The sequence below is a fragment of the Staurois parvus genome, unplaced genomic scaffold, assembly GCF_062004578.1.
Source record: "Staurois parvus isolate SC_StPar_1 unplaced genomic scaffold, SC_StPar_1.0 ptg000137l, whole genome shotgun sequence".
Classification (NCBI taxonomy): Eukaryota; Metazoa; Chordata; class Amphibia; order Anura; family Ranidae; genus Staurois; species Staurois parvus.
This window is the reverse complement of record NW_028317933.1, coordinates 17,739,987-17,751,789: the sequence shown is the minus strand read 5'-3', so window position 1 is coordinate 17,751,789 and position 11,803 is coordinate 17,739,987. Positions and strand designations below refer to the sequence as shown.

The 11,803-nt window shown below is 41.4% G+C and overlaps 1 protein-coding gene across 4 annotated transcripts in view; it reads right to left on the bottom strand.

Moving 5' to 3' along the window:
• Nucleotides 1-11,803, bottom strand: part of SLC12A5 (solute carrier family 12 member 5) — a 138,331-nt gene that overhangs the window by 4,628 nt on the left and 121,900 nt on the right. For 2 of the 4 annotated variants that reach the window (XM_089673435.1, XM_089673437.1), the window contains 5 exons: nucleotides 11,267-11,374; nucleotides 5,302-5,424; nucleotides 4,468-4,652; nucleotides 1,407-1,421; nucleotides 1,163-1,296 (listed from right to left, as the gene is read on the bottom strand). In XM_089673435.1, the coding sequence (XP_089529561.1) occupies nucleotides 1,163-1,296; nucleotides 1,407-1,421; nucleotides 4,468-4,652; nucleotides 5,302-5,424; nucleotides 11,267-11,374 (565 nt within the window). The remainder of the gene's footprint in view (nucleotides 1-1,162; nucleotides 1,297-1,406; nucleotides 1,422-4,467; nucleotides 4,653-5,301; nucleotides 5,425-11,266; nucleotides 11,375-11,803) is intronic. The other 2 variants (XM_089673436.1, XM_089673438.1) reach the window with 1 other exon arrangement.

Sequence of the window (11,803 nt, the reverse complement as noted above, 5' to 3'; positions counted from 1 at the left end):
CAAATCTGCCCAGTGATAAATACCTACAGACTGAAATTACTAGCGACTGCAGCAATAGCGGAAAAACAGATTTCCTTTTTACTACGAAATTTACAAGATTTCAAGGTGTTTTAGGCCATCCAGGAGATATACTGTAATGTTGTGCTAAGGCTGCCTAGAGTCTTCTTACATTTGGGCAGAAAATAATTAAACCATAGACCGTCCTTGAAGGACCTGGTACTATTGGCAAGAATTCAGGTTGACACTGGTATTCATTTTATCTAAATGCACTAGCAAAGTAGGATCTGGAATGTGAAGATGATGAGGCAAGGACCCTCTTAACCCCCAACCTGTTTTACCTCCTTACCATTCCCCTTTTGCTCCCACTTTCTTTTCCCTACTTACTACATTACTGAAATACTCACTCACCACTACCCCTCATCTTACGGACAAAACTACACCTCAAAGGATTCCACCTACTCTTGAGACATAAAGTACACAATAATAAAGTGCCGTTTCTACACAAAAATACCTTGCCCATTGGTACCTTGCCCATTATCTCATACCCACCCTATCTCAGTGTATATGTTCAAATCTCAACACCTTCTGCTAATATTTGTTCTGAATGTTGACGGTATCCTCTGAAAATCATGTTTTTAACTTGTTCTGTCTTGAGGAAGAATAAATGATTAAAAAAGCTATATCAATTGGTCAGATGTCTCCTCTTAGCTTTAAAGTACACTTATATAAGGGAACTAATTTAAAACAAGTACAAGCATCATAAGATGCAATGACAGTTCTTCGCAGCAAGCACCCCAGGAGTCTAACAAATTTTATATTCAAAAGAAGACGTCTTGTTTGGAGAAAAATTATACTGACCACGTTCTAATACTCAAAGCTTTTGGAAACATCTGAAAAGGCAGTCTGATGTGGGCAGTGGTGGTCTCAGCATGTCTGTGCTACCACACTATTGTTTAATACTGGCATAGTAAATTAAAGAGTTTAAGGGTGCTTTTGAAGGTTGCTGTGAAAAACGTATGTACAAGCACTTGATGCCGGAGGTTATATGCTTTGTTTCTCTTTTTTTTATGTACGTTTAATAAATAGCAGAGGCACACTAAAGAACTTTGATATCTTCTCACCTTTCCTTAGATCTTAGAAAGTTTAAAAAAAAAAAGGATACAGTTTTCATCTCCTTTCCTATTGCGGGGTGGGCCTGGCATATTGAGAAGAACAAGTTTTGCATCGTGAGATTTTTTGACTATGACTTCATTCAGTTTCACCGCTGTGTGCATCCTACGAACATTTGATTGGTTCCTGTACAAAAAAAAAAGATCACATGCTGTAAAGTACTAAAATAAATGTGCCATATAAGAAAATCAAAATGCCCTGTAATATAACTAAAAATTTAAGGGAAAAAGACTTACAAGTTCTCCCACTCACTTTGTTTGCAAAAAGAGGGAAAAAAAACAACCGTTAGCCAGAAAAGAAAACTCCATTTAACTTCGCTACCTATTCAATGTACTAATTTTTCTGTAGAAAATGTATCAGCATGCCAGTAAACAAATTTGAATTAAAGTGTATGGGCAAAATGAAAAGAAAAATCATATTTATTATATCACTGCAATACATTCACATTAACTCACATTTTATCCTTTTAAAAATGCTGTACAAGTACGGAAAACAACTGTTGATTGGATGGATATACAATGTGCTCCTTAGTCCCTGCCTGCTGGATTACAGAACTGCACCTGGCCCCCGCCTTGCTCTGTCCCACTCCCCATACATACATTGATTTATTTACCAGAAAATTATTGCTGCAGTCTTGACTCTCAAGAGTTTGCCCACACACTCGGGTTTATGTACTAAAGCTGTTTAACTCAGAATCTGGTGCACCTGTGCATAGTAGCCAATCAGCTTCTAACCTCAGTTCGTTCAATTAAGCTTTAGGAATAAAAGCTGGAAGCTGATTGGTTTCTATGCAGAAGTGAACAAGATTCTGAGTGAACCAGCTTTAGTAAATAAACCCCACTGTGTGTAGGTAAAGGGCTCTTTGGATATGTAGTTCTAAGAGTACACATGGGACTGCACAATACTTACAATTCATCTTTTTTATTGGGAAACTATTTCTTTGTAGGTGCACACTGAGTATATCTTGAAACAATACAGTGAAAGGTGTCATTGATGTGGCGCACTTTAGGGGTGCTAGAGAATTCAAATTTAGTTGGGCTCACAGTAGTGAAGTTTGCATGTCTGACTGGGTTACTTTAGGTCAGGCTGGAGGTCTCTACAGGTCAGGTCTTTGGTACCTCCCCCTGGTTCTGGAATCTTCCAGAAGATTCTAGAAGCTAGTTGGTGGATGGGTGGAGACCTGATCTGCATATTCATGAGAGTCTGACCAATCCCAGGTAGGAGGCCTGACAGTGTGGCAGACAGGCCCATAAATTTGAGAGAGCCTAGCCTGCAGCAGGGGTCTGAGAGTCGGATGGAAGATGGATCGCTAAGTTGCTGGCATGAGGCCTGGGAGGAGACCCTGGGGAAGGGGGGCTCTGCCTCCAGGCTGGAGCTGAGGAAGACAGAAGGACAGGAATTTCAGACAGAGGGAACTCTACCACAAGTCCTATCCAGAGGGTACCCTGTTCAGCATTGAAGACTAGCACAGCTACACAGCCTGAACAAGCAGTCTCATGCAATACCACAGGATACAAGGGACTGGGAAAGGGCTTTCAGGTGCAATATCCAGCAAGATCTCCCTGGGACACTGCTAAGGACTGTTCTGGAAACCCCTGCTCTTGAGTACTCTTCAAGGCAGCAAGGTAGGTGGGTAGTGTCCAGCTGGGGTCTGAAGAGATTCACTTAAAGGGGACTAAGTGCTCTTTAAAGAGACTTTGTAACTGATCTGTTAAGAGACGGAATCCACTCCAGTGGGAGTCCTGGAGGTGTGTCCTCAGAGTTTCTGGCTGTGCAGATGTAGGGGGACCCAAAAACTCAGTGGCTCCTTAGGGGGTAGTGTTACATGTGATTACAAGGGGATCTCTAAGATAGTGATAACATGGCTTTGTTAGCAAACAAAGGGTTAAGGTGAGTGTTAGAGTTGGCTTTGTTTGTCAACATAATCAATCATCACCATGTCTGATATGTGTTTGTTAGAAATGTTCAGGAAAGACAAGATAGTTAATAATTGTAAACTTTGTCTAAACTTCATGTATTTATTGAAAATCTGCCATATATTCTTTGAAAGAAATTGTAAATTCTGTATAAAACTGTATACCATGTTGTAATGCTTTGCTTATCTATTGCATAATACACTCATGCACATGGTACTAATAATATTTTGAATACGTATTTGCATTCTTTTGGGTCCTGATAAGAAAAATTAGCCTGTCTATGTTAAGCCTCTAGTTAGCATAAAAGCACATTTGCAATATTAATCACTTGCCCTCCAGAGGATTTACCCCCCTTCCTGACCAGGCCATTTTTTGTGTTATGGCGCTGCGTTACTGTAACTGACAATTGCGCAATCATGCAATGCTGCACCCAAATTAAATGTATGTAATTTTTATTCCCCACAAATGGAGCTTTCTTTCAGTGGTATTTGATCACCTGGGCATTTTTTATTTTTTGCACTATAAACAAAAAAAAATGATAATTTTGAGAACAAAAACAATATTTTTGACTTTTTGCTATAAAGCATGTCCAGTAAGAAAATTTTAAAAATCACATTTCATCATAAATTTAGGCCAAGATGTGTTCTGCTACGTCTTTGCTAAAAAAAAATCCCAATACGTGTAAATTAATAGGTTTGCCGTAAAGTTATAGCGTCTACTAATGGCGGTATATATACAAAATTTAATTTTTTTTTTACACTAGTAATGCGATCAGTGACTTATTGCGGGACTGCGGAAGGCATTTTGACACTGGGGGGCTAATAAAAAGCACTGACACTGTACTAATGATACTGGGCAGGAAGGGGTTAACATCTGGGGCGATCAAAGGGTTAACTGTGTGGTGTGTGTTTCACTGTGTATGCACACTGCTTTGTAAGGCTCTGCTATGTAGAGCCATACAAAGCAGTGTGCAGGAGCTGACAGGGGAGAGATCTGTATTGTTTACATACAGATCTCTCCCCTGTTAGTGATACTCGGCAATCGCCGGGTGCTGGCGGGGAATCACAAGCCAGGAACCAGTGAGCGACAGCTGAGACAGCCGACAGCAGCGCGGGTAGGGCACGCGCACGCCCCATACCCGGAAAGGCAAAATCACGTATATATATATATATATATATATACACACATATTTATGCTATAGGGTGGCGGGAAAGCGGTTAATGTTATACCTATGTAACCATGTGTATGAGAAACTTTAATTGTGCCACATGAACAAAACAGTGATTTTTTCAAGAACACTTTCCATTTTATGTAAAACTTTATACCTAATATATGTAATAAGAAACAAGCTGTGGACAACCTGACTGTTATTCATGCTTACGGTTTCATGTTGAAAAAATCTCTTATCCCTTCCGGAGTGCTGCTAGGACTTTTACTTTTGTTCTTGTCTGCTGTGAATTTATCTTTTGTCCAGGTTAAATGTACTTTCTCTTGAGTGGTGTCTGGTTCCTCTGGAGGAGACTGGGGGGTCGAACCTGTTGCATTTGTATCATGTATTAATTGTACCTGAAAAAAACAAAAACTTGGAGTTAGCAAAACAAGAAATTTAAAAAAGGACTTTAGCTGGGCAATTGTCCACAGAGGTGCCGTAGAAGGTACCATTTAAAGAAGGGGTGTCAAACTGGCCGCCCTCCAGCTGTTGCAAAACTACAAGTCCCATTATGCCTCTGCCTTTAGGAGTCATGCTCGTAACTGTCAATCATGCAATGCCTCATGGGACTAGTTTGACAATAGCTGGAGGGCCACCAGTTTGACACCCATGATTTAAAGGATAACTAAACCCAAGAACAAAAATGCGATATATTGTAGCTTATAGTCCTTAGATATAATGGCTGCATACGTTTTCTTTTCTTTTTTTTTTCAAGCTAAGAACATTTTCAGCAAATGCAGGAAACACATATTGATGTCTTGTCACTCTGAGCTGAATATCTTTCTTCCTAGCTATCCACTGTAAACCACTATGCCATGCCCCCCATGTGATAGAGTTGAAGAGATACAGTTCGAACATGTGTGTAATCCATATCTGAGGAGCAGCTTAGGTGACAACCATGGTCCAGGTCCTCAAAGTGTGTTATTTGCATGAAAAGTAGCTTGAAAAAAGAAAACAAATGCAGTCATCACACTAACGACTACAATAAAATGATGCCAGTGTTACCTCTTCCTCTGCCTTTTCTTCACAATCTCCCACTTGCTCCTCCGGGACACTTAAATGTAACCTGGAGTTTGTTGGGTTCTTCCGTCGGATTGATCCACGAGACTCATCAGTAATGCTCTGGATCTGTAACAATCACAGGTAAAAGCACAGTAAGTGTTAGTATTAGAATGTGTTTTTCCTTTCCATATATAATATACTTGCAATGTGCCATTGAACTTGCTAGGTAGTTTTACTACTACCACAGCTACAGTTCTTCCTCCCTCCTCCACCATCATAGCCCTCTCCTCTTATGGGACTGTCTAATTACTGTTTATGTTGGTCCAGCTCCGCTGCCCTTCCCCTCCCTACATAACATTTTATGTAGCTGCCGGGTAAGGAAGGAAGGGGAATACTACAGAATGTCACTTGAGTGAGTCTTCTGGGCCTGGTAACATCACATCCAAGATAACATCGGTCAGCACCAGCCTCAGGGCTTTTGGATGTCTACAAAGAGAGGCTTTTAAAGGTAAACATGCATAAAATACATTAAATGTACACATAATCATATGGTAAAATTGTTGCTGAAATTACCAATCTGGCAACAGGGTCTTTTATAAAAATCTACTGCTCAAATTAGCAATTCTGGCATTTTCCCGAACAGATGGTCTGAGAGTATTTTTGAGTTGATGTGAGCTCCTAAGGGGAGCATGGTGTCACTGATTCTAGCTATATTAAACAGAGGTTTATTATATCATTAAGTTTCTTATACCCATTGTGCGACATTTGCAAAATTGCAAAAAAAAAATCATGGCAGTCAGAAACCAGACAGTCTACATTTATACTGTTTTCAAAAATGCAAAATAGAAAAAGCTACAAAATTATGTGTTGTTTATAATAATAAACACTTTACACAAAAAGCACACAGTGGAAAGAATACAGGTAGGATAGGGAGTTGTTTGGTTTTTAGATTGACCAAAGGTTATTCAAGTAGAGAAAAAGATGAATTACAAATAATTGTCTTCATCAAAGTTGGCAAACTTTGTTCATTTACACAATGATAATGTTTCATAGGCCAAAATTCTTTTGAACCTTTATGAAGATATATGTATTAGGACCTCACAGATGTAGCTGCCTGAATCCCATTTCTTTTAGAAAAAGAGCTAATAATCCACAGCAAACCGGTCAAAAGTCATTTTATACCTCTTCACGCCTAAGGGTAAAACAAATCTTAATGCCTAAGCACAATTTTGCAACGTTGACATGTGTTAGTAAAACCGTACATATCATCACAACTACTTTGTAAATCCAGCTGAATTAAACCTTGTTTTTCTCAGGACAAATTGGGCTTTCATTTGGTAATGGTAATGGATATCTCCTGATTTTTTTTTTATTATCAAAGGAAAACTGGCCCAAAATAGTAAAAAAAAATTATTTTTTTTATTTAGAATTGACGATCGCAGCGATACCATGTGTATGTTATTTGTTGTTTGTACCCATAGTACAGCCTAGAAACAATAGTGCACATTTTGTTTCTGTCTTTTTTTTTTTTTTTTACCTAAAACACACTGACATTGACATTGACACTAACTGACACTGATACCAAATTTATTTTTTAAAATCCTGACCTTTGACCCTGACCTTAACCCAAACACTAACCCTGGCACTGAACTAGATCAAACCTTGATCTAGCTATTTTTTCTTTAGTTTTTAATATTTATTTATGTATCTTTTTTTTTTTTTTTTTACAAACAGTTTTTTCCCCTCTATGCCAGGAGTTAGAGAGATACAATGTATCTCTCTCCTCCATTCATAGAGAAAGAAAAAAACAAGGGGGTCGGGCTGTACACTGACTGATCACTGTGATAGCCAATCAGAGGCTATCACAGCGATCATGTGACCCGGAATCGGGAGTCCCGGGTCCCGATCATTAGAACGGGACCCGGTGCTCTCAGTGACACCGCGGTCTTTGTGCTGGGAGCGCGCCGTTTGGCGCGCTTCCAGTACAAAGACAGGTACGCAAATATGCAGCCCCACGGAAAAAAGCCCAGTTCTGTGAGGTCGCATATTTGTGTTACGTCGGAGTCAAGGGGTTGATCATGAAAGGCTGGAACATGATGGATTCTTTATGGTTTGCTGTGGATATAGCTTTTTACACATAGTGCCTTGCCCTAGTTTATCAAATATGTATATAATTTACAGATACCCACTTATGTAAATTGGGTGACTAAGACAGGCCATAGATGATGCATTCTTTTTTCGTTCAGCCAGTGGGTTGAACTAAAAAAAAACGATTCAATTCCCCCATCAACACACTCTGTGTTCCCTACAGGACTATTGTATTCTGATAGCAGGGAGAGTTCTTTGTTGTCACAATACAATGATCAGTGTTGCTGGCTATAGTCGGTGGCACTAATCGAGCAAAAAAAAAAAAAAACAACAGGCTGGTTGTACAGAAGTTGATCAGGAGATGGACGTCTGATCAACCAGCCTGCCCATAGATGGATTGAAATTAGCCTGGTCCCTGCTGAACTGGCCAAATTTTGATCCCCCCACCTCACCCCCTCGGTCTCTGCCCGAATCACACACCTACTGAGCGACATATCAGATTGGATGTCGCTCCACTTCCTTAAACTGAACCTCTCCAAAACCGAGTTTCTTGTCTTCCCCCCAGCCCGGACCCCACCCCCCATTGACTTCTCCATCACATCCAACAACACCAATATCAAACCCACCCTGCAGGCCAGAGTACTTGGTGTCATTCTGGACTCCCACCTATCCTTCCAGCCCCAAGTCCAATCTTTAACAAACTTGTGCAGACTCCACCTCCGCAACATCGCCAAAATACACACGTTCCTAACCCCAGAAACCACTAAACAGCTCATCCACTCCCTCATCATATCACGACTCGACTACTGCAACTCCCTCCTCACTGGCCTCCCTCGCCGCTGGCTATCCCCGCTTCAGTCGATCCTGAATACGGCTGCCAGACTCATTCACCTTTCCAACCGCTCCGTTTCCGCCACCCCCCTCTGCCAATCCCTCCACTGGCTTCCGATTGCGCAACGGATCAAATTCAAAATCCTAACACTGACGTACAAAGCTGTCCACCATACTGCCCCGAACTACATCACTGACCTAATATCAAAGTACCACCCAGCACGCACACTCCGCTCCTCACAAGACCTCCTTCTCTCTAGTTCACTGGTCTCCTCCTCCCATGCCCGCCTCCAGGACTTCTCCAGGGTGTCACCCATCCTCTGGAACTCCCTGCCCCAACCCATCAGATTATCACCTACTCTCCTCTCCTTTAGGCGCACCCTGAAAACCCATCTCTTCAGGGAAGCCTACCCCACCCCCTGCTAACCTGCCGACCTCCTCCACTCTTCCTACCACTCCATCCCCCACAGCTATCTCCTCCTGTGCCACCATCCCCTCCCTCCTAGATTGTAAGCTCCAAAGAGCAGGGCCCTCAATCCCCTCATGTTTTGCATTGTATTGGTATTGTTCTGTCACATGTTCTGTCCCCCTTTGTAATGTACAGCGCTGAGCGAACTATTGGCGCTTTATAAATACTGTATAATAATAATAATATATGGCCAGCTTTAGTTGTGTCTAGCGGTCAGCAAAGTGAAAGCATCAACACCTGCTTTCACAATAGAAACTGATCATTGCTATTGTGAATTGTAAGTAAACACAGCCACACACAAATGGAGGCAACCGTATATAATAAATACATTGGTTATGCTGTACAACTGGAAAAACCTAAGTATTGATAAGTTCACCCCCCCCTCCCCCCAACAGTAGATCTTTCTTCCCAAGGACCACAAAAGTTCCTATGACAGTTGACGTCATTTAGTAAGTTTCTTAAAGCAGAGTTCCACTCCCCCTGTCAAAAAATAAAAGTCAGCAGCTACAAAAACTGTAACTGCTGACTTTTAAAAAACAGCCACTTACCTGTCCCTTGGTCCCGCTGTGTGTCCCCCGCAGCCCATTTCACCGGCCATCCTGTATTCCAGGAGGCCGGCATCTTTAGTGTGGGCACCTGGCTGTGATAGCTTGCGGCTTCACAGCCGGGTACCCACTGCGCATGCGCGAGTAGCACTGAGCTTCGTGAATGGTCCTGTAGTCTTCTGGGATCTGTCACTTGTCCCAAAAGACTACAGAGAGGGAGGACACCTTTTGCTTCCGATTGCCTAGGCGATTGGACCGGAAGTGGGAGCGGTTACCTGTCAAATTCGGGTACCCATCCCCCCCCCACCCCCCAAAGGTGCCAATCCTTAATGGGGAGCGGGGGAGCAGTCCTTAAAGAGGAACTTCCCCTTTTGGGTGCAGCTCCACTTTAAGTTCCAGGAATTGCTAAACATCACCTGCTTTAGAAACAAAGTGAATTCAATGAGCGTTCTCTTCACCTTAAGTCCTCGTGAACACTGGACATTTTTACAGCTGCAGTTTTTGTCTTTTGGCATTTTATTCTACAGCCAGTAAACTCCCCAGAATGTTATCCTACATGTCCATGCACACATAGGCTTTAATCAGCGTTTTCTGGCTGGAAAAAAACAGAACTAGTGGGTTTCTAGAGGAGTTTTTTAGCTGTAAAAATACTCTAACGCTGAAAAACACGGTAAACGTGGCACACCGGCGATTTTGGGCATTTTTTTAGCAAGAGTCCTCATGCACACTGGATGTTTTCACAGCGGCTGTTTTTGGTTTGTGTAATTTTTTTCTGCAGCCAGTAAACCCCCCAGCATGTTATCCTATGTGTCCATGCACACATAGACTGTAATCAACATTTTTTGGCAGGGACGTTTTTTTGGCTGGAAAAAAATCACCGAACTAGTGGGTTTCTAGAGGAGTTTTTTAGCTGCAAAAATGCTATAACACTGAAAAACGCTGCAAAATGTGGTAAAACGCTAAAAACCACAAACGCAGAAAAAAGCCGCTAAACACTAATGCAAAATTGCTAAAAAAAGCTTAAAAACTCACGTTTTTAACATGACTTTACACAACTAACTTTACCAAAACACCCAGTGTGCATGGAGTTTTTTTTGTGTGTAAAAAACGCTAAAAAATGCTAACGTGGAAAAATGCAGCTAAACGCTAATGCAAAAATGCTAAAAAATGCTGAAAAACTTGCATTTTTAACGACTTTACACAGCTATCGCTACCAGCGTTATTAAAATGCCCAGTATGCATGGAGCTTAAAACCTTACATTTATAATAATAAACTCATTATTATTATAAGCAACTCATTCATTCCCTTATTATATCACGACTTGACTAACTCCCTCCTCATCGGCTTACCTCACCGCAGGCTATCCCCGCTTCAGTCTATCCTGAATTCTGGGGCCAGACTCATCCACCTTACTAACCGCTCCGTATCTGCCACCCCTCTCTGCCAATCCCTCCACTGGCTTCCAATTGCCCAACGGATAAAATTCAAAATGCTAACACTGACGTACAAAGCTGTTCATAATACTGCCCCAAACTACATCACCGACCTGATATCCATCTACCACCCAAAACGTACTCTCCGCTCCTCACAAGACCTCCTACTCTCTAGTTCCCTGGTCTCCTTCTCCTATGCCCATCTCCAGGACTTCTCCAGGGCTTCCTCCATCCTCTGGAACTCCCTACCACAATTCATCAGACTATCACCTACTCTCCTCACCTTTAGGTGCACTATGAAAACCTATCTCTTCAGGGAAGCCTACCTCGCTCTCAGCTAATTACCGATCTCCTCCACTCTTCCCCCCACTCCATCCCCCACAGCTATTTCCTCCTGTACCACTATCTCCTCCGTCCTAGATTGTAAGCTCCAAGGAGCAGGGCCCTCAAACCCCTCGTGTATTGAATTGTATTTTTACTGTACTGTCTCATGTACTGTCTCCCATTATAATGTACAGCGCCGAGCAAACTGCTGGCGCTATATAAATCCTGTATAATAATAATAATAATAAATCTGATTACTCTCCAGTTGACACGTTACCTCTCTCTCCCGTTCTGTTTTGGTGAGGTGCATTTGCTTCAAGATTTGTGACCTTTGTTCCATCACAAGAGTCTTTTCATAGGTGTATGCAGAAATATCGCTGTCATGCTAAAAAAAAAATTAAAAAAAACAACATATATGCATGTTAAATAGAGTCTACAACAGTGATAAATATTTTCTGGACTTCAGTTATTTATTTAGGATAGAAAACCTAAAATACATCCTTTTGTTAAAAAAATATATACTGTAATTTATATATGTGAAAACATTTTCTTTTTTTTTTTGGATTAGTGTGGGGGAGGCTAAACAATATCAGTTTTTGTTATTAATGTCTGGATCCCTGTTTGGGAGATTTTACCTGTATTTCCCTTCCTGGAGACACCCTGCCATACAGTGACCAGATCAAGAAGTGAGGGGATCTTATTAATAAAAAGCTCTCCCGTCCTTTAGATTGAAAGCTCTATGAGCAGGGCCCTCCTATTCCTTCTGTACTGAACTGTATTATAACTGTAAAAAGAAAGCAGCTATGCCCAGGTA